This window comes from Condylostylus longicornis, unplaced genomic scaffold, assembly GCF_029603195.1.
Source record: "Condylostylus longicornis isolate FDR11 unplaced genomic scaffold, ASM2960319v2 ptg000048l, whole genome shotgun sequence".
Taxonomy (NCBI): Eukaryota; Metazoa; Arthropoda; class Insecta; order Diptera; family Dolichopodidae; genus Condylostylus; species Condylostylus longicornis.
In genome coordinates, this window is record NW_026578017.1 from 7,256,834 (window position 1) to 7,282,072 (window position 25,239).

The window sequence follows — 25,239 nt, forward strand, 5'->3', positions numbered from 1 at the left end:
AAAATAAAAGACAAACTTTTCTACTCAAATTCGACATTGTAATAGTCTCGGCACTAATTTACGGACTTTAAATAAAAAAAATTAATCAAATTTATAAAAAAACAAACACTATTTTATTACAATATTATATTTAAATTCGATTTGAACAAATATTTTTATAAATAATAATTTAATTAATAAATATACAAATACATATATTAATTTTAAATCTAATACTTTGGTAAAAGTAAAAATAGTTTACAAATAAGAAATTAATTTCTTAAAAATTACATACATATTAATATTTTCGTCAAATATTGACACAGCCTTTAATTTATTACTAATAATGATTTTAATTTCTGTTGGTATATATGTATATAAAACAAATACATGTGCAAGTAGTTTTATTAGTTTTATAATATTAATAAAAAATGGAATCCTTTTTTTTAACGAAAAAAAAGGTAATTAAAATAGTTATATTTTTCTTTTTTGTGATGGAATACAAAATTAACTAATTAGGATTTTTTATTCTTTAAATTAATTATTCTAATATTTTTTAAATTAATTCTAATCATCATCATCATCTTCTTGATTTTGACTATTTCTCGTTAGTGTTGCCATTTCTTCCTTTTTGGATCGTTTAAAGAATCCCAACTGTATAAGGATCATAAATAAAATTAATTATATTATTGTTAGAATTTGAATTTCAATTTAAATCGTATCTTAGTTAACAAACCTTATAGAATCCATAAGTCATCAATGCCAGTAATAAAATTCCAGCTAAAACTGACAAAATGTACACCCAAAATGGTATTGTGAATAATTGATGCTTTGACACTATATTATATGGTATACTATTTTGAATAGATAGAGTCTCACTAAAATATACAATGAATTTTTTTAGATATTTTTAACTACAATAAATTAATTGCATAAAATTTACTTAGTTAAAAAATTGCAAATTACCTATTTTCATCACCGATTTTAGTTATATTAAATAGCATTGAAATTACAAAAAATTCTTTATCTTCAATTAAAATTTTATTGATTTCATCTAAATCGACAACATATTTTAAAGAGATTTTAACACTTTCATCAGAACTTGCCCTTAAATTATTTACTCTCATAATAGCTTTAATACATAATGTAGCATCATTGTCAGTGCAATTAAATACAACTGAACGATTTTGTGGTAATGTTCCAAGTAATTGATCATTAAATGAATATTTTTTATGTGATATTTCTGCATAATCTGCATCAGTTGCTTTCATCTCATAAGCGCGTCTTCTTCTTCCTAATATCGTATGTGATAACTCATTTGAATTTTCGTTACGATGAGTTTGTGTAAATTTTTTTTCATATTTTTCAGTTCGGGTATCTAAATATTCAACAGTGCTAAAATGTTGTTCATATTGTTGTTGATTTTGTTGAGTGAATATCGTAGATGCAGTAACACTATTGTCATTAATTTCAATTGGATTACGTATAAGGATTGAATCTTTCTGATAATAGGTTATTTGTAAATTATTTGAAATATATTTGGCAGATAATGTAAAATTATTTGGATTTATAATTGAGATTCGATTTGAAGATTCTGATATTACGTATGATATTGGAATAGAAATGACGATATCAACTTCCCTAATATTACTTGGACCATGATTTTTAATCTGAAAAATTAATTTTTTATTAGAACATTAAAAATAAAATAGCACTATTTAATTTCAATTGGATTAAAATGAAGGTGTTTTATAATATTTTATCTTTATAATTAGGATAAATTGCTATAATATTAAATACAAGTAAAAGTACCTCGTATGTATTCGAAAATTGATATAAACCAGTTGTTTCTTCTAAACTAACAAAGTTCTTTGATGATTCCCCTGTTATTTCCAAATTGCTAAATTCTGTTAATTCTACAACTTCAGAAATTAAATTATCAGCAGAATTGGATTCATTGCCTGTACTGAAAACTTCAGCAATAATTTTCATTGATTTCCCATCAATATTACTTGAATCAAAAACTATTGTGATTGAATCTTTATCTCCATTAAGCATAGGTTGGCCTTGAAATAGATCGCATAATAGTACTTGTTCTATAATTTTACAAGAAGACGGGATTTTTGCAAATGGCATTCCAATTGTAGATGTAACATTTAACTGAGGCAAATATGCTGTTTCACCATAATTGATTATATCATATTTGATTGAAATCGTTTTAGAGCTCCCAAGTACAAAAGTTTTACTACAACAAATATAAAATATTCAATTAAATTTTTTAAATCTTTTAAATAAAATGTAAATTTACTTTAATCCTGTGCTGGTAAGTTTTAAATCAGCGAGACAAACTTCATTTTTGCATCCAGTACTGAATGTAATTTTTTGAAGATTTACTGTTGGAATCATTGGATCTAGTGCTGCACATTTTTCGCAAAATTCTGTAAAATAAAACACACATGTAAATAATTTGTTAAAATACCAAAGTTTTTAATAAACAACCTTCACTATCGGGAACACCATTAACCAACTCGTATTCTAACTCCAATTCAATTGGTTTGAAAATATCGCCTAAATTAAATTTTACAGTAGCATCATATAACTGACAAATATTTTCAGGAGATGCAGTAACTTTCAAATCCATTTCCGTACTACCATCAACAAAATTAACTCTCTTTACATTCTTGTCAACCTTTATTTTTAATTTTAAATCTTGTATTTGACTGCGAGTGGAAGTAGTTTCAACTCTAAAGCAGACAGCAATCTGTAATTTATTTTGATCTCTTTGAATTTCGCGGCTTGGAGAACTTATTGTAGCAATAACCTTAACTACTGGATATGTTTTATATAAATAAACTCGTTCAGCATTTGGTGCCCCAATAGCAAAATCGTTGAACTCATTTCTGTCGATATCTACACCTCTCGAAAGACCTAATCCAAACATATGACGACTTTTAAAATTTGGAAGAATCGGAGAGTTAAGAATTTGACTTGGTTTAATATGTAGACCCGTTGAACTTCCCAAATAAATATAAACTTTTCCATTTCCATAAAAAGGTGCACTTATCGCTAAATCGTTATAGCCATCATGATTAATATCACCAAGCTTTGTGACTGCAGCACCAAATCTGCCTGGCTCTTCGCTGGGTGAAACTATGAACTGCGTTTCAAAATTAAAATTTCCTTGATTAATATAAATATAAACTGCACCCATTTCATAATTCATTCCTATAGCGTACAGAGGAGCAGAAACAATTAAATCTGTCCAACCATCACCGGTAATGTCTTCAGCTAAAACGTGTGCACCGAAATATTCTCCAAATTGATTACCATGAAAAGTTTGTTTCTTGTCTATCGTATATGAACGTCCCATTTTTATTTCAATAATATCAAAAATGTAAACCTCTCCTGCTTGACTTCTGGCTTGAGGTGCCCCGGCTACATAAAGAAGTCTTGTTGAGGAATTTCCCTCAAAAACTGCAGATGTTACAGAATATCCAAAATATGAATCATTAGGTTGACCCCATGTTTGCGGATTTGGGACTTCACTATCGTAAGTTAAACGCCGTCTATGACGATTTTCCAGTCCAAATATATCACGTTTTTGTGGACTACCAAAATCGTCTTCTTCCTTTAAACGATGCCGAATCACAGAACCTTTCCAAGTGTGAATGCCAGGTGCACCAATAATAATTTCATCGTTAACCCCCGTCCAATGAACGCTAAGGCCAGATTCGCCAAAAATGTAATAAAATGATCTATAGTTATTAAAATCTAAAACTTGACCACCTTAAATAAAAAAGAAAATATTTTATTACTAGTGTAAAAAAAATATTTGAAATTGTGTACATACTTTTCAATCGAAGTGGTGAAATTTTATTTATCACAGTGGGCTGTTCATCAAATGTATTCGGAGTCCAATAACATATACCATGCATTAAATATTCGTGTATAGCATCAGCTCTGAAACGTGGAGCACAAACAACTAAAAGATCTGAATCTTTAGAGCCGCCATCCATTGAGCCACCTAACCATTGATTATCCTTCTTTTCGTTATTCCATGTATAATCATTATTTTCAAAAAACTGATTTCCATATTTATCAAAAATATATGGATTACATAGTCCATTTACTAATGAACATTTGTATATTGAACCGGTTTCATTTACGTTACGTTGAGATTCTAGATGAGATTGGGCTCGCGGAGCACCAATAAATAAACTGCAAAGAAAAACAAATTGTAAGTAAAATTAAAATATTAATCAAAGGTTTTATCTTTAAATGTACATATGACGTTCGAAGCAATTTTCAGATAAATTAAATTTAAAGTATTGCCTACTACGAACAAACCTGAATAAACTAAAATAACTTAAGTAAATTTCATAAACTCTGAAAAATTAAGGAAGCCTAACAGTATTGTGTTCTAGTGTTTTAGTAAATTCAAAATTTATAAAATCACTCAGATGATTTTCACTCAATTTCTTGGAAGAAATTTTCATATAACAAATAACAAAATAATATATTGTACTATAAAACTCAAAGCAAAAATATTTACCTAGTCCGAATATAACAGTTTATCAAATTTTTTATTTAAAAAAGCTTTTTAATATTTCGTGAAATTGAGTGAGAATAATTTTGTAGTCAATACAACTGTTTTGCTAAAATAACAATGATTCATAAAAATACCAATGTGCTTTTACTTAAAATTTAAAATGAAAACACTTTAAATAGATTTAAGAGTACGCAAAAAAAAGTTTTGTTATTATAACATTATAAACTGTTATACGTATATTACCATGCAATAGACTTGTAGGTACTGCATGCGTTGATAACATATTCTCAAGTTCAAAATATGCCAATGCTTTAATCGGAGCATAATTAAAATCGAGAGTGAGCTGGGTATAAACAACTCCAAATTAAAATATTGTGGTTTAAATTTATGGTTTTATTAATTTACATAAATTAGCGCTAACTGTTAATATAACATCAAATAATGTTAAAATTGATTTATTAATTATGGGAACTATACAAGATGTTGATTTCGTACAAAGCTTTTCGCTTTTTCTTAGTATTTATATTACTTATGTATGTTTACTATTTTTACTTATATGTATATACATATATACGGATATAATGTAATAAATAACGAAAACTAGTAAATAATAATAACGATGAGATGAAAAGTTTATTAAATTTAATGAAGTGTTGGAATTTTGTTAACAAATGATTTGTTTTTTTTTTTATTTAATTAAGAAAACATGACATTTATTGAGATTTAATTATCTTAAGCGATTTTGTAATTTTCAAATAAAATTAAAATGATTAAGTATTTTGAAATACGTATTATATGTATGTACATTATGTATGTATGTATGTAAAATATGCTCTGCTTTAAATGGGCAAAAACTAGTTTTGTATGCGGTGTGTTTATGCGGTGTGTTTATTATGATTTAACGCATGTAAATTTCTCTTGAGGGCACTGCAAAATAATTAAGTGTATGGCGGAACAAAGTTATAAGTATGTACACATGTAATTTGAGTTACAGTAAGTATACAATATTATGAAAAAAATTTTTTTAATGTATTTATGCTTATGAGCTATTAAGCATAAGTAGCCTTAATATTAAGTATTTAATTATTGAATAACATAAAATTATTCTTATACAAATTTGTAGCACAATTATTATAGGTCGTTATGTATGTATGTATATAAATTGTTCAAATTTTTTATATAAGTAGTTATTATGATTTGTGAATTGAAGCCAAAAAAAAAAGATAAGTCATCTTTTATACTTATGGAAATCAAAATGACATCTAAATAAAAAAAATTAGACAATGAGTCTACTTTGAATAATTCATAAATCTTAGAAGATAATGTGATTAATTTTTTTATTGAATATCAAAATAAATTATTTATGAATCACCTGTGTGTTGAACAAAAAATTTCCAAAAAAAACAACTAAAAAATTTATTTTTTTTTTAATTAAAACGAAATTTCTTTTTTTTTTGTACTTATGACTTAACATTCATTTCTACATACATAGGTATATGTGTGTACATATTTATGGTTGTGAAGGCGTTGAACAATTGTTTTTAAGTAAAAAAAAAATAGGTACAAAATATTTAATTTATTAAATGTTTGCACAAGTGAAATTCCTAATTAAAAATAACGTTTACACATATACATACATACTTGTATGTTTTGACTGATAGTTAACATTGTGCTATTTACATAAATATATTATAAGTAAATATGTGTATAAGTATTAAATATATACAAACACATCATATTTGTGAAAATTTAAAGAAGTTGAACTAAATAAGTAGCATAAAATTCAGAACCTATTAGAGATAATAGGAAGGTTATACTCGTATAGGGCGTAAGAGATTATTTTTAACATATGGTATGTTTTCATATTGTATATTTTGAATAAAGTATGAAATAAACTCTCATACAGATACGTGTGTATGAGACATAATAATATTATACTCATACAAGTACGTCATACACATCCATACGTGTATTATCACAATAATATTTTATATTATATCTTCCCTTCGAGGAAATATTTAAAAGGATCTATTTCAGAAATAATAATCCGAGTAATATAAATAATAATAATTATGTTCATTGTTTCAGATATTTATTATTATATTTATGATATTTAGTTTCTGTTTATTGTAATGGAGGTTATTGTATTGCGATAAAGTATTATAACATTAGTAAATAATGTTTGTCATGCAGTTATTAAGAGGTTTCACTGTTTTGGTGTTTCCATTAAACATATATTTCATTTTACTAGACATTGCTCTTCATACTTCAACAAGAAGATGCTAATTTATTGTTATTGTTTGTATGCCTAGAAGACCAAAAGTAAGTATGTATATATATGCATATTATGTTTGTAGTTATATACTATTCAACTAATACTAATTTATTCGCACTACAAATTTTTGACACTTTGTAGTTCGTGATAGTTTAATTAAATGAAATAATAAATTTTAAATCAAATATTTAAAATTTCTACTTCAAATACATATGTACACATTGAAATTTTCTGGTCCTATGACATAATACTTAAATTTATTATGTTTGTTATTTTTATTTTTATTCATCTTATTTGTTATTAAATCTACTTAATAAATAAAGCAAATAGAACTTGTTTAATAATTTTTATTCTTTACTTAATATTCATACATAATTTAATTTACTTTCTCTTGTACATACATTCCATTGGAGAATTTAATTCTATATCAAAAATATCTGATGATCACATTCACGTTGCCGAAAAATTTTTCTTAATGTAGAGAAGTTCACTCCGGAAGGTGATTTTATTCGAAAGCTTGTTAACTAACGTAGTTTCGTTGTAAAAGAGAACTCAAATATATAAATCCAAGAAATTATAATCAACCTGTATTAAAAGTACTGCAATTGATGGTATCTTACATTACAATTAGACCAAAATTGGGCTTGGGAAATTTTGGTGCGATTACAATACCTACATAAAGGTAGAATTGAAATTTTCAAGACTTAATTATTGTCTTGTAGAAATTGGGTTGATAAAATATAATTAGTACGTACAAGTTTTTTTTGCGATGACTTAAAAATTAAAAGGAAAAGCACGACAACAATATGATAATTGCGCACATATGTACATGCGCAAACCTACATAATAAAAACATACATACTTTTCGATATTATTTACTTATTTTTATTTGCTAATATTTTATTAAAGTTTGTGAGCTATTCAAATTTTAAAAAAGATGTCATACCTACATACATAGCAGTTAAATTTTGAGCGCTTTAATATTTTTGTTCACCTCAAACAAATTGAAGAATAAACACAAAAGTGTTTTGTTCGTCGATTAATATTGTATGCCCATACATTCATATTTACTCTTTTGTTACCGCAGCTTCAGAATTTTAAAAAAAAAATTAAATAGCTATGAATTTATTCAAAAATGGCTTGCAATATGTTGTCGATTAAAAAGCAGAAAACACTAAACGCATTTTTTGTGAGTTTGAATTATCCTCAAGAATTAAGTCAGAAAAACATAATCTTTCTTGTGACAAAAAAATCATAGAATACAGTTTAGAAATTATAGATACCGATCCAATTGCCCTAATCTTTACGGTTTTACGAATTTTTCGAATTGAATTTATTCAAAACACAGTTTTCTGACTTAGTGCTTTCTGCTTCTTAACGATATGTACTAAAGATATTACATTTAGATAAATAAATCTACCATCTAATTAATAACATAATAAAATTACAAAAATACGCAACACAGCGCATACATGCAAGTCCGACTGTGTACTTGTTTACTACTTTCTACGAGTATACAGTTAAGCAAGTAATTTACAACATAAAATTAGTGGAACTTAAAACGGAAATATTAATTAGCAGTTGCTTCTTGTAAATATAAAGAGCCACCGACCATCATCATTAATGATAAGTTAGAGTATTAGAGCGAAAGAAACAATTTTTGTACATAATTTTTTTTTATTATTATTACAAATTTTTTAACTTAGTTAAACAATTAACAATTAAATTTAAAAACGCTTAAATCAAATTAACTTTTTCTTTTAAATTACTAAAATAAAAAAAAAAACCCAAGAGAAACAATAATAATTTAAAAATAAATTATTTTAAATGTTTTTTTAATTAAAAATTAAATTGTACTATTTCCGGCGGCTATAGAACAAAATTTTAAATTACAAGTCATCAGGTACCACGCGATAAGAAAAATTGATATTTTAATGTTTTCTAATAGTTGAAATTTATGCTATGACAATTAGTGGTTTTTATACAAAAATACCTAAACTTAGTAGCAATTAAAGGTTTTTTTTAACATTACATTTTGAAAATAAAATATTAATTTTGACCACAAATTAAGATTTTAATGAAGGTGTTAATATTTTAATATTTCGTGAGAAGTTTATATTTATAAAAATGGTTGGCGATGAATGATATGGCTATGGTTATAATAGAGTAATTTCTTGAGAAACAAATTTTAAATGGTCACAAAATAGTTTAATCATATAATCTGAATGTTCTTCTACATATAGCCATAAAAAGTGTTACATAGTCAGGAAGATTAATTAAAAAATCTACAGCTGGAATTCTGTTAAAACCTTTCTGTGGAACTTTTAGATAAAAAAATTTTTTGAAGGTGGTAAGTAATATTGCTGAAACCTGTGATATCCTCCTATTTTGTCATGAAATGAAAACATTGGTGCCTTAACACTTAAAAATAACTTTTGTAGCTTAGACGATAGAAGGAAAAAAGGCATTTTCGTTGAAATTTCAATTATAATCTAAAAATAGGGTTAAAATAATTTCAGAACACTATTCTAATAAACAAATTAATCTAAAGTTATACCTAATAAAATCTAGTAAATTTTTGAGTTCTTTTTTTTTAATTATTTCCTATGAATTTTTGAACAGTATAGCATTCACAGAACTCCTTGAGCCCAACTTTTCATTTAAAATTCAGATAGTACTATATTTTTTTCACTTTAAGTGACCATTTCGGATTCAAAAACTGCCATTGTTCATGTAAAACAATTATGTATTGGTTTTTTCCTAAACAAAAAAATATAACCTAGACGTTTCCCGGGTAAAAACCGATTTCCTACTTTATGTGACACTGAAAATAATTTTATTTTATTTTAATTCAAAAACCCTAACATTTAACATGTCATGTAATGATTTTTATTTTTCAAAATTAAAGTTTTCAGCGGGGATCTTCCCAAAATAGCATAAGTAAAAATAATTTTCTTCAATCAAGTTTTTTTTTTAAATGATTCATTGTTAATAATTAACGGTGTAATAACAATTAACTATCATAATATTGTTACAGCGCGAGTACTTAAATTGTTGAATTAAATTAAATTATTTATTAGAAAATTTAATAGCTTATAATCAGAATTAAGTACACATTTATTTTAAAATTTATTATTATCTTATTCGTTCTAATGACAATGACAATTGAAACTTAACTTCAATTACATATTATGTATAGGATTTGAATAACATTTTTGAAACATACGAGTAATCTACACACCTTTATACATTAATTTCAAATTTCCCTTTGTTAAAATATAACATGATTGTATCCCTATAAATAGTTCGTGCTATGTATGAAACGTTACGATTATGTCTTAAACTCAATGTTCTTCTAAAAGCCTTTATGTACTATTTTAAATTTGGCTCTTCTAAAAGCCAAATTTTGAATTATTAAGCGAAAATAATGAATAATTGCGTTTACTCTTATGTAATTGTTTACTACGTAAAAAACCACACGAAAAACAAATTTAAATTTACTGCCTTTTATTTGAAATCATTTTGTACAATAGAAAATAATTTGTTGGGCTGAGTTAATAATTTTTTTTAATCCCGCAAAAGAATCAATTAAATTTTATGGTATATTCAATCAAGATTATAAATCAAATCATACAAACAAAAATAATGGAGCATATATAGGTAACTAATGGTAAAGCAGTTAATATGCTTCATTACTTCAGAATAATAGTATTGAAAATTTTAAACTGAATAGGTACTAGCTTACAATACTTATATGTAATATGAAAACGAAAGGTCAACTTACATACTTATAAATATTGAAAAATCCGGAAAAGTGCTACAAATTCGTGAATTCTTAACACTATTAAATTATACGAATACATGTACAATATTTTAAATTTAGAAAACTATAATTTAAAATTGATTTTTCTGTACCTCATTTTATTGTGATTAGCTAGAAACAAATATAAATTAAGTACCAGTTTTATGAAAGAAAGGCTAAGAAACAAATATATTAAAATTCGACCAAATGATCTAAAATTAATATGATAGTTAGCCCACTAAGAATTGCCTTCTAAAGAATTGTCTACTGCAGTAAATCAATTACTAGGTTTTGAGTTAGATTTAGTTTGTTATCGTCGATTTGAATTGATTTTAAATTCCACAAAATCATAAATGCCGAAAAAAATTATACTTAAATTGAATGCAATTTTAATTTTATTTTAAGAAACGTGTTCTTAATGATGATTTTTTTTAATAATTTTTAAAATATGCATAACTAATTAACATAGAAATATTCAACATTTAATGTTGCAGAATGATATGGCAGAATGAAACCAGAAACATCTACTAAAGCTGCCTTCCAAAAAGATAACATTCCTTTTCCAAATTTCTAATTTTTTTCTTGAAAATGAATTAAAATTGAAATTTTTTTAGATCAATTATGTACTCGAATTTCTTTTTCGAATGACGCCAAGAATTTTTAAAGAATTGTGCCCTTATCTCTATTCATTTTTAAAAAAAGCGGAAATTGTAAGTGAAATCAAAAAAATATTCAAATGAAATGAAAATTTTCAAAAAAAAATTTTTTTTTGTTTTTTAGCCGATCCAAAATTGTTCAAGGTAAAAATTTTTAGAACACCTAAAACTATTTTTATATTAGGTTAAAAAATGTTGAATTTTTTTTTAAAGAATTCTGTCCCAAAAAAAGAAATAGCAAAATGAAGAATTCTTAGTCACTTTAAATATGTATAGCACAAGTTAAGTCATTTGACTGACTCACATTTTTATATAAGTATGCGAAAATAAAAAAGCGGCCGGCATGGCATATTGGAAATATAATACTGTCTTAATATTTTTTATATTTACATATTTACATATTATATAATTATATACATACACACCTAATATAAATTTTACTTGTTGTTCAATATTCTGACTCATTTATTATTTACATACATTAAGCGCAAACATCGTTTTAAACCTTACAAATTACATAGAAAAATTTTCATAATTAAGTATTGGAAATTTATACATTCGCACACTTAGCAGAAGCATATATACCAATATAATATGTAAACTCTATTATTTAAAACTAATAACTTTTATTAATAATATGCATACCTATAATGTAAAGCAGTAAAAATTTAAAAAAAATTGTGCAGGTAAGGTAAATACAAATAATTAAGTTTACTTTTATTTCTTTTACACGAACGTACTTAGCCGAACATGTGCTAAAAGTAGTGTCATCCTTTTGGAATGATACAAAAAATAGTCATTATTACTTTATTCAATATGCATAAATTTCTATATTCAATGCTATCCACATTCCTTTTTAAGAAATCATTTATAGGCAGACATAAATATTTAGTGTACTTATTAAATAAAAACATGGTAAATACGCTGAGTAAAGCTTCTTCTCATTAATTAAACAAAACAATAGAGACGTATAAGAAATAAATTTTGAAATACTAATTGAAACGAGAAGATGAATATAATTTTGAATGGCCACTCGGATAATATTAATTATTTTTCTTGAAAAAAGTAAACTGCTATTTTATTTAACTACTCACACGAAATTTCATTGCTATGTAGCTTTACTAGCATCAGAGATATGAAATATTGAAGTAGTATGTTCCTATATAATAGAATCATATTAACCATAGCATTAATATTAAGTAGAATCCTAGCAAGTATGTAAATACTTACTTTTGTAAACGATTTCTGAAAATTTGACGAACTTAACTCAAAATAAGTTTTTGGGTAGAATCAACAGATAGACAAAGCTAAATGCATTCAGAATTCGAAGTTAAGCAAGAATGTTACATGTTTTCAGTCTGTTTGTCAGTTCATTATTTTTCAACGTTATAAACGGAATGGTAAATTGATATACTTTTTAACTATATAAATATATACGTATATACATACAGAGATTTTTAGTCATTTTATTTCCTAATTAAGTAATATTTTAATTAACACGTTATAATTAAATTTTATAAAAATATTCATGTGAATTTTAAATTTTTTAATATGAATCATCAAATTGGATCTGTTCATAATGTATGATCGTATGATATCAATTGAAATAATTATTTTATTAACTCAAGTTTATAAGTATTTTAATAATTTTCATTCTAAATTCAAAATTCATGAAGAATTAAATGCAAAGTAGCACTTCATTTCAAAATTATTTTGCACTTGAAAGCTACATTACTCCAAACTCCATTACAAAAGTAATAGGAATTACAAACAAATTTTCAAGTAATTTGTAAGTAATGTATTTGTACTATTTGATTTTATAACTTAAGATGGGCTTTAATGAAGAATAAGAAATATGCATGTGAGTTACAAAGACGATTATGAGAGATCCTATTCCTGTAAGGGATGCGTCATATGAAAATTTTGTAGTTATTTTAAAACAGTGCATCACAAGTACGGATAAATATTGTAATGTTGCAAGATTATTATGAACTAATTTCAGATATTTATTAAACTTCCGATCGATTTTCAACACAATATTATTAAATCGGTCCCCAGTTCAATTTCCGGACCCTGATCTTTCTCAAAAAATTACAGGTTCGTTGTTTTAACACCCCGAACTTGAATATTAAATTTCAAGGAAATTTGTTGATTATTTCATTTTATATACATGCAAAAGTGTAAATTCGGCCGCAAAAAGTCCATTTCCAAAGGTCTGATTTATCCCAAAAGTTTATCAACGCGTGACATACTCAAAATAAATTCACGTATAAAATTTTATCAAAATCAGTTCAGCCAACAACACACGTACACATACCGACCGACAGACCGACATCACTCTAATAGTTCATGAAAAACGCAAATAGTTTATTTACGCTTCTCTAATATGGGGATTTACGTTCCCACCGAAAACTTGACATCCGAAATTTGGTGCCATCACATAACATCCCTATTTTTTATCATTTTTTTGTAAATTGTAGATCTAAGCTAAAATTCTTGTCTAATACCTGATCAGTTGCTTACTTATTTAGAGTTATTTACTTAATATTTAGAAAAAAAATTTATTTATAACTGTTGTTCTCATTAAGTACAAAATTAAATTGCAATAAAATTGTTAATTGTACCTTTGAGCGTAATAATAATTCTCCATTTAAAATAATTAAACTGCTTAACGATAAAATCACAAAAACTAGTTTTGTTTTAAAATAAATATAAGTACATTTACATTGTTTATCGTAATTATCGTATGAAACATTTACACACACATTATTACATTACAACAGTTACGTGCTCTTGTAATATATTATTTTTGTCTTACCTTAAATGTAAGTACATATAATTTTATGACGAGAAATTCCGGTATAATTAACAAAAAATTTTTTTTAAGAACTATAAGTACGTAATCTGTCGAACTTTCCAACTACATAATATTCCAATAAATATTATCCAAATGTTTTACTTATGGTCTAATTAAATTTCGGAAATATAAGTAAGTAATATATTTTTTTGATCCTCAACTACAACAAGAACTTGTATGTTAAAAGAATGAATAGCGTGAATAAGAGCTACCATATTGTTATTATGACTTTGACCGAGTGCGTATAATAAAAATAAGGTTTACGGCTATTATTAATAGCCGTAAATAATAATTTGTTTATATGTTTACGTTACTTGTTAATCAGAATTATTTACGCAAATATTTAAAGTACAAAATTATCGCTTTATCATACCTAATTGAATTATTTCGGTAGTCAATATTAGTAGTTTCAAATTTATGTAAAATACTCTTAACGTGGGAGTATATCGTTACCATTAAATTTTAAATTTTTTTTTTACCTTTAACCTTTTTAGCTCATTCTGGTTATGAGAAAATACCGAAGTTCAATAATTATAAAGATTGTTAGTACTATTGGAATAAATCCATTATTTATTTTCCTTTGTTGACAAAGGTTAAAGATCGCAGTTGATACTTAGCAGTTCAATATATTTTAATATTAATCATTGTGTTAATGTATAATATACAGGTGATTATATCTTATAATAATCAGGCTAATACGTAGTTAATACGTACCCTATATTGGGAGTTTGCTCCTATATATTTGAAATATGCGGTAAAAATTTTTCAAATTTTCAATAATGCGAAATGAATATTTTAAAGATAATTTTATACTTTCATAATTTTATATTCTTACTACTAATTGATCTACACAAGAAACCCGGAAGGTAATATCAGTAAATACATAAGTAATTAAATTTTTGGCTTAAAGGTAATTTTTTTTTAGATTATTGGTGTACAAAATTATAAGCAAAATAAATACAATAATATACGAGTATGCATATCAAAAATATCTGAGCTTAGCTTAAAAAACAAAATTACTGAAAATTATTTGCTTACTGCAATCTAAATTTGTATATACTTGTATATTTAGTGTATAATTTTTTAAATTAAAATTTATTTTCTCTTAATTCTACAAAAGAAATTATAATTGACATTCCAAAATATGACCTAATTATCTTTTAATTTGTGTTGCAGCTGCTCAAGTCGTTGTTTCGATCGAACTCAAATTAAATAAGAGGGTTCTTGCAATAACCATTTTAAGTAAAGTACAAAAAATTTGGTTAAATATGATAAACTCAATGCGTTTTTTAATTTATCACTAACAGACCAGACGTACGAACAACAAAATCAACTTAGAATTCTTAAAATCGTCTTAAAAATGCTGAACAAAAACATGTAAGCTTTTACATCTATATCTCAGGGGCCTATTTCTTAGCGTAACAAACGAAATGGTAAATTTATAACATCATCCGAACATTCCTTCGTATTATTTACTATTAATTTTATTAAAAATAATAATTTTAAATGTCACTCAACACAATGATATGCCTTCAATTTAGTGTCCTTCAATTATATAGCTACTGCTTTATATAATTTAAACATTAATTTCTCCAATACTATGTAAAATACTTATTTAAGGAAAGTTGGATTTAATATTTATGTACATAAATTTTATGAATTTACCTTGTTTTTATGAATTTCAATAACGATTCCTCATTTTATTGTGAATTGATTACTCATTTAATAATTTAAAATGTCATTATAAATTATTGTTTTGTTTCCCATTCAAAATCATATACGCACACATAACGTACTAAGATTACTCAGACTCCAATATTCAGAACGTGATCTTAAAGCAGAGGTCAATCAGAAAATTGAAAAATTGAATTTAGATTCAGTTTTGCGAAATATTGTTTTCGATAAAAAGAAGAAAATTTTTATTACTCATTATAAAATATTTTTATATTTATTTTATATTCATTAATTCAATTTTAGTACAAAATAAACGTGATAATATGTCATGATTTAAAAATAAAAATAAAAAAAAGAACCGATATTATCAAAGAAAAAGTTTAATCTTGTCAATTCATACAAAGCGATTTATTATTTTAGAAGTCTTTTCAGCTAACTTCGATCATAAAATATTTTATCACTGAGCTCAGTCATACTTTCTATAAATAAAAGTCCTACATTGCCGTTAGTTATTCAAAAATGAAAAATATCAAACGCAACTGTGATCGTGCAAGTGTTATGCATAATAATGTGGTACACTTTTAATTAAAAATCACAATGGTTACGCGTAATGAGACACTGATAAGAGAGATTTTCATTCTATCTCATATTATTTTAATTATTCAATTCATATCGTGCTTTAAGTACTAAAAATATTCTCATATAAACAATAATGCGAAGGAAAAGAAAAGAAAAAATAATTATCTCTCATGTTATTGTTTTATTATTCTATAATTAAAAATTAATCATATGTTAATGTTTTCAAAGGGCACTTTAATTATTTTCTCTACATTATTTAAATTAATTAAATTTTATTCATAATATAGTTAATTATAATTAAAGTAGTTTTAGTCTCAGAAAGAAAAAAACATCCTAATCATTCTCTCTAATTGTATCGATTGTTTTTTTATTCAATTGACTTTAAAACCCAGTTTACAAAGCAATCATCAATCATCAATCATCATATTTTCTCATTTGACAAAACTATTTGGTCTACGTCGTTCTTCATTTTTTCACGATTAACTGTAACAATGCAGTAAATAGTTGTAAATGCAGGTATTGAAATTCTATTTAAAAATTAATGTTTAAGCTGAACTTAGAACTCAGAATCAACTGCACAATTTCTTCTTGACATTTTTGTTATTTCTAAAACTCCTTGTCAGTTCAATACGCATATTAATAATACATTCTACGTTATTTTACGGAGTTATGAGCTACTAGCCTTACCTTCGCAACATTACTCCAGATTTGAGATTGGAAAAAAATTCCTGTTTCTTTTTATTTTCCTCAATTTTAAGATAAATTATATTTCGAATTCAGTTAATTGATGCCGATGTCAAAAATATTTTGAATAATGTTTCGGATTTTAAGAATATGTGAGTATTTAAAACAAAATTGTGCTAAGCTTTTTAAAACAAAGAAAAATGGAAAATACCAACTTTAAAACTGTTAATTAATTTGCATAATTTTCTTTTTATGAGTAATTTTATTTTTGTTGTATAATAATATTTCTTGTTTCTTTGTTGTTTTTAGTTTATTATCGCTTTCATGTTAAATTATTATTTAATTTTTAAATGAACACGTATAAATTTAAATAAAGAAAAAGTAATTTTAATACCGTTTTGTTTTAACACATTTTATATGCGGTAAATCGACTCACGACTTGAATTTTTCGAACTATATTTCAAGAATTTTAGTGTTTTAAAAATAATAGCACTTATAAAGTTCATGTCATTCTTGATAGGTGATGGTTAACTACCCATCGATTCTACATAAAAAAACGCCGACTTTATATTAAACTACATAGACACATATAGGCTAATCTGTTATATTTAAGGTCTTAATACTATGTACTCTCAAAAATATATAAAATCCTAATTTACATAAATTTTACACTATAAGAATAAACCTTATTAAAAGGTTTAATTAAAATCCCTCTGGAAAGAAGGAAAGTTACGTCAGAAAAAATCATATTTCCCCTATTATCGTATCACTTCCAATATAATACCCACTTTTTATTTTGTTTTTTTCGATATTTAAGTTTTTAAAGTTGGAACTCAAATATGGAAACTCTTCCCAAACGGGAAATAAGTTCTTATTCATGAATTTCTAAACTTTTTTTCAGAAAACAAACAAAAAATGAACACATCATGTAGTTTCCAGCTTTTTCCGGCAATTTTCATTATATATTGTATACTTAAACAAGTTTCTATATCCGCCTTTTTTTTAGATTGGCAACAAAAAAAATTTCCGTTCCACAACCGTACAACTATTTCTCTTCTTAAATCTATTTCATATTAAATTTCTTTGTAAAAATAAGAAATTTTGTTCTCAAATAATTATTTAGCAATACAAACATTTTTTTAAAGTGAATTTTTTAGTTGTTGATTTAAGTGAATTACATTTGAATTTTTTGTATTTGTTTATTCATTCAAAAGTAATAAATTTTTGTTTGCATTTCTAACTAAAGTTAATATCATTTCAAATATTCTTAAAGGCCATATCCCAACAGTTTATATAATCGCCCCAAATATTTTGTTGTTATAGCTTTTTTCTTGTTTGTCTAATTATAAATTATATTATAAATGAATGTACATATGTATGTGTATATAAAAATATATATATATAAATATGCGCTTTAACTAATGTATTTATATAGACCATTGAACAGGTAAATGTATATGTACATATATAATTATTAAATATATATAAAATGTATGTGCAATACCGAGTATATTGGCATAAACATAATCGCCACAAGTTCGAAAACTTTTATTATTCATAAAAGTAATAAGTAGATTAACGATGACGTTTCATTTATCGTGTAAATAAAACAAAAAAATCTTTAATTGTCTAAACAATTGTACATGTTTATAAATATTTAAATTTCTTTGAAAAGTATTCAAATAAATAATCTGCAGTTATTTAAAATAAAATTTACACCCAATTTTTATTAACAAAAGCGTAAACATATGAGTTTAATGTTGGAAAAAAGCAAAGAACTTCAAGAATGATTGGCAAAAAATTAATTTCAATATAAATTTTTATTATTAGATTTTTAAAATTTTATTTCAAATTTTTAATAATGTCCTCCGGTAAGTAAATGTACCAATATTTTGGTTATTAATAAAAAAATTCACTGTAAAGAAATTCGTTGAAATCCTTTATTACTATTGTTACTTACTTCTGAACGGATAGAAAAAATTTTGATATCATCCAATTTTATTTGGAATGGGTGTGAATATGAAAAGTACAAATGAGTTCGTACATATATGCTCAAGTCTACATTTATTTTTAACATGTTTTCACAATTGTGCTGAATAACCAATATTTTCTTCACATACTGTCTATAGATAAAAATTACTCAGAGGGATTTCCGTTTATTGATGCTGTAATGTAACATACATTGGAAGGTTTCATTTCTATTTTAGTTTACCTGTAAATTAATAAATAACCGGCACTATACTGAATGAAATATGCCTGAATGAATCAGACCTACATATAATCGTATAATCTTGAAACTGTATAAGGATTTTATGGTTTTTGATCACACAATATATCCCATATACGTACATTTAATTATAGGTACCTCTGCGAACAATAATATTATCAATTTATCACTCCGAAATATAGGCATAAATATAATATGTTTTTCGATCAGCATCAAATTTAACATATCTTTCCGTCCATTAGTCAATTCCAGCCATATCTCAAAAACGTACCGGGATAATTTAATCAAAATTGCACAAATTGGTTTTCAAAAACTGGAACACGATTTCTTATGTCGGAAAAAAATTATAGGAAAGGTATTTTACAAAACTTGCTCAAGCAAGTTTCGTTTGACAAGGAATACTTATAAAAAGACAAAAAGTTTAATTTTTAGTAATTTTAAATTTAATCTAATAGCAGTTCGAGAGCTCTGTCTAACAAAGACTCACAATTATCCAGCTTAATCAGAATCAAGCTCGTTTTTTTAGGGTGCGGTATTTTAATTGTATTGCAGCTGTTAACTAAGTATAAAGGATTAACACTCATCTCTTTTTATGCTCAAAATTGGTGTACTTACTTTTGCTCAAATTTTGGGTTCCAAGAGTATAATTGCTATAGTAATTAACATTAAATATAAAAATCATAGTGTTTGGGATTGCAATTTGCATGGAAAGCTATAAATATTTACTTTTTAAACAAAAATTACAAAATTTAATCGAAAATGTTATGAAAAGCAAAAAATTTTAGTTCAAATTCAATTCCATTGTAAAATTAAATAAATAAGAAAATTAAAAAATTAAACAATCAGACCTTTTCCCTCATTTTTTTTAAACAACTAAGTAAATCAAATTAAATTAAAACGAGAAAAAAAATAGAGTTGACCTTGTCAACTCTGTGATACCCGTACGAATTTGTTATCCTATGTGCGAATAACTAATGTGCCATAACTAACTATGGGGCAGACTATGACTTTAAGTTGCCGTATTACCATATTAATTTATGCAAAATTTCAGTACTATGTGTTATTCAAAATACTGGTTGTGCCAAACTACTAATGATGTTGTATGGCAGCTACCAGAAAGAGCCAAGAAATTTTAGCGAATTTTATCAAGCACATCGGCCCTACTAATATACTCACTTGTGTGAAATTTCAATATCACAGCTTTTATAGTTTCTGAGATATAGTCAAATAACTTTTGAAGTTGTATGGCAGGTACAAGAAGGAGCCAAGTAATTTCAACGACTTTTATGAGACACATTGGCCCTACTAATATATTCGTTTGTGTGAAATTTCAATACTATAGCTTTAATAGTTTCTGAAATATAGTCAAATAACTTTTGAAGTTGTATGGCAGGTACCAGAAGGAGCCAAGTAATTTCAACGACTTTTATGTGGCATATTGGCCCTACTAATATATTCACATGTGTGAAATCTCAATATCACAGCTTTTATAGTTTCTGAGATATAGCCAAATAACTTTTGAAGTTGTATGGCAGGTACCAGAAGGAGCCAAGTAATTTCAACGACTTTTATGGGGCATACTGGCCCTACTAATATACTCGTTTGTGTGAAATTTCAATACCATAACTTTTATAGTTTCTGAGATATAGCCAAATAAATTTTGAAGTTGTATGGCAGCTACCCGAACCGGTAACCCGATCATGTAAAATTTAAATAGGGTTCCGGCACTTACTACAATAAATCATTTGTGCAAATTTGGTGAGCTTAGCTCAATTAGTTTTTGAGTTATCGTTCGGACGGACGGACGGACGGACGGACGGACGGACGGACGGACGGACGGACGGACGGACGGACAGACAAAGCTAAATCAACTCAGAATTTGACGCTGATCAAAAACATACACTTGAGTCTATATCTAACACCGTTATTTCTTAGCGTTACAAACGGTAAGGCAAATTTAGTATACCCTTCGAACATACGTTCGTACGGGTATAAAAAGAACAAAAACGAAAAAAAAAGAAAACCGAAAAATTCTTCAATTGAAATTCGAGACAATAATTTATGTCATCATACAGTCTTATGTCAACTTATGCCATCAATAAAATGAAAATCAGATCAAGCGCGAAAATTTTTTTTACTTACTTAACAATTTTTTTTTGTAATAAGCATTTATATTGTTATTTTTTGTAAATTTAACCATTCAAAAAATTAACGTAAGTAAATTTATATACAATTGACTGAATTGAATTAAAGAAAAAAACATATTTAAACAAACATGATACTTATACAATGATATAAAATGTGTATGTATGTGTATAGTAAACGAGGTCTTTTTATGATTGTTGGAATTCAATTTGGAAGTAAAACAAAAAGAATGCCCTACATCTAGTATATAGAATAGAAGTTTCAAATTTATTATGTTATGCTGGTGTTTTTATACTTTCCCTATGTGTTGATGTTAGTTTATATGCAAATATCACAAATTTCTTATTTAGTATTCTTAGTTTAGTAGTTCTTAGTAAACAAGTGAATTTCAAGGAAATTAAGGTTTTTTTGGAAAGATTATAAAGGAAATTTCAGGGATAATATAAAAGGATTTTTTTGCATACTTTTCAGCTTTTCATTATTCTGCTATTACGAGTATACTCGTATTAAAATTAATATGAACCAGCACATCAATATAACTGAATTCAAGTAGCACGTAGAAAATTAAGTTAGATACCATAAATATGTGTGTAAAAAAAACGAATTATGAAAAATGAGAACATTAAGGAAATAGAAGAACAGAAACGAGAAATCCAATAAAATTTAGCGCAAAATATTAAAATAATACAGCAAATTATAAATTAATTTGGCCATTAAGATTAAACCATGAACGAACTGTACGAAACAATAACACTATAAAATTCTAACATTAAAATTAGTTCTCAAATAGGTAAGTATGTAGAAATTCTTTTAATTTTCGCGGGTAACCTTCAGAAGAGTATTCTAAACTAATATATTCGAAATAGCACTCAAATTTTTAATTAACATCATCAATTATTTTGAATTTAAATTTTAATCGTAAAGAAATAAGAATTAATATATATACATATATACATAGCTACTATATCTACATATATTAATAGATTTAGAATCATATGTTAAGATTTGTATAGACTTTTTAGTTCATTAGACTAAGATGTTAACTAAAAAATAAATCTTGTAACATTAATTATTGTGATTAGTTTCTAATTTGAATTTCAAATTAAACAAAAAAGCAAAGTCTTTGATGAAATTAAGTATGTCATTAATTTTTAGAATTTCTAGTGGTTTTACATTTCTATTTGTTTTGTTTATTATGTAATATATTGCCAATTAAAGAATCATTCGGGAAAAGTTACTTGAGAAATAGCAAAATAGCCTCTGATTTTGAAATTATAAAATTTAATACAAATCCAAATACACCTCTCAATAATTAAGTAACAATTATTGAGTGTATACAAAAATTTTTGCAATCCTATTTAATTACAATCATAATTTTTCTTTAAAAATCAAAATAAAGTTGATGGGGTTAGCGACATTTAAAAAAAAATTACATGCTTGTCATTTTAGTCAAAAATTATATATAGAAAAAATAGTCATACTAATAACTTTCTTAAAAACAATTGAAGTTTTATACTAAAAAGCTGAATTTAATGATGATAGCGACCACAATTGACCTAGTAAATATAAATAATTGTTAACTTATAAATCTGAGAAATTAATATGAAAATTTTATTTATAAATTTAAATAATTCAATTGGTTTAGTGGTTAAATAATGTAAAATGTTTAAGTATATACTAATATATGTAGATATATATATATAACACCATAAATTCTAGTAATTTTAATAATAAATTGAGATTTTAATCATTTCTATATTTAATAACTATAAATATATAATTATATAGTTCATTTGAATAAATTTTTTTAATAGCAATGATTCAGAATTAAGTCTAGTTATACTGACTTTGTAATTATTCTATAATGATTCACAAACAGTTTGGTCGACAGAACGATATAAGTATAGCTTGCAAGTTTTTTTGTGAAAAAGATCATTAGTGAATGCGATATGCTTATTCAACAAATTAGAAAAAAAGTACGAGTATTACTTTCAGCTTTTAGTTTTGCAATTCGCAATACAAGAACACTAATATTTTTAGTTAATTTATAAGAAAGTTGTTATTACTGTAATTTAATGGCACATACTTATGTAAGAACAAATTTAAGAAGGTGCTATCACCGCAATTGCTAAAAAATATTCCTTCATAATATTTTTTAAGAGTAACACATTAAATTAAGATTAGTCATTACAATACGATTAACTAAGATATATTCAATTATGAGGTCTTCATTCTTATATTGTGCATTTATTATAAGTAGTTAAATGTCTCATGTGTCATTAAAAGTAGCGCAACAATTTACTCAATCCAATAAATTTCTATAAGTATTTCATTAAGATATTTTAATTTCGATGCAGTCACTTAAAGTTATCATCTACATTTTTATTGAACACTTTGTATTCCGTATTCTCAGAAGAAAGGATCGTTCGGTCTTACCAAAGTTAAAAAAAATTGAAAATCAAATTTATGTACACCAGGAAGATTTTTTTAAGTTGATTTTAAAAATAAAAAAATTACAATTTTACGCATCCCGAATCTTATATGAAACGAGTTTGCTTACAACAGGGAAAAGGAATTCTGAATGCTTTTTGTAAAATTATGGGGCTAACGATTTTCAGTAAGTATGCGTTGGTTAATATTTATATTAGCATAACGCTAGTTTTTGGTATTTAGTAACGCTATTATTTGGTAAGTTGTTTGGTAATTTTAAGGGAGATTTTAAAAAAGGATTTTTTATCACTCATAAAAGGGGAGATGTTGAAATTAGATTTTAAACTTTTTCTTGACAATTCAAAATACTACTGTATTGTCAACAAAAGATTAATAATGCCCGGCAGGTTTCGAATACCTTACAATTATACTTTTCTTATCCCGGAACTAAGAAAACATGACAAAACTAAATATGATTTTCTAACACATACACATTAAACAAGTTAACATTAATATTAAATTTAATGAAAAAAATTAATTACTAAATCAATTATGATAATTAAAATAACACTTACTTAATAAATTTTATAAATTTCTTGAAAACAGAAAAACTTACCTTGATTCCCTTAAATTAATTGAGTATCCAAAATAAGAACTTCTTACAGTCGGTTGACTAAAAATATTTGATTGTGGTTTATTGAATATTAAATTTGGTTTTGGTGAAAAATTAAAACCATCAATTAATTCAATTAATGCACTTATTAATAATAGATATATATATATAAATAAATATTTATTATGAATTTTAAATATTTGCACCTGCTGTCTTAACATTTTTATAATTTTTTTTTCTATTTTCTTTTATACTTATTAATTATTTTATAGATGTTTGTATTTTATTTTGTCTTTTATTAAAATTCCTAATTCATTCATTCAAATATAATTTTAAGCAATTATTTTTTATAGTTTCTTCCGATGTACCTATATACAAATGTACATATAAATATACAACAATTATACTAAACACTCAAATTGTAAATAAATTAAAAATTCTATTCTCGATTAAAAATTTTTTTTTAAATAAGTAAATAATATTAAATTAACACATAATAGCATTTAATACCGTAAAAAAAATATAAAAAACAATTGAACAAACAAAACGATATCGAAAAATATTTAGAAAATCGTTATTATTAAAAAAAAAACTAAACCTTTACTATCTACTTTCTTCTTAAACCGAACCGAACTGTAAGACGGATAACATGCGACTAATCATTATTAAATGAATATTATTATTAAATGTTGTAGCAGTCAGTCGGCCAGCCAGTCATTCAATAGTCAATACATAGCACATGTTTGTTTTAACTTTTTTTTTTTGTTTA

At 25.3% G+C, this 25,239-nt stretch overlaps 1 protein-coding gene across 1 annotated transcript; it reads right to left on the reverse strand.

Annotated features, from left to right (window-relative positions):
* Positions 1–369: 369 nt before the first annotated feature.
* On the reverse strand, positions 370–24,640 carry LOC129610992 (integrin alpha-PS3-like; the record flags this gene model as incomplete). Its single annotated transcript, XM_055523887.1, has 8 exons — positions 370–633; positions 716–857; positions 946–1,649; positions 1,792–2,224; positions 2,288–2,417; positions 2,479–3,765; positions 3,830–4,197; positions 24,474–24,640. Coding segments are annotated over 8 exons (3,318 nt in total), but the record flags the coding sequence as incomplete, so codon positions are not given.
* Between the last annotated feature and the right edge of the window lie 599 nt (positions 24,641–25,239).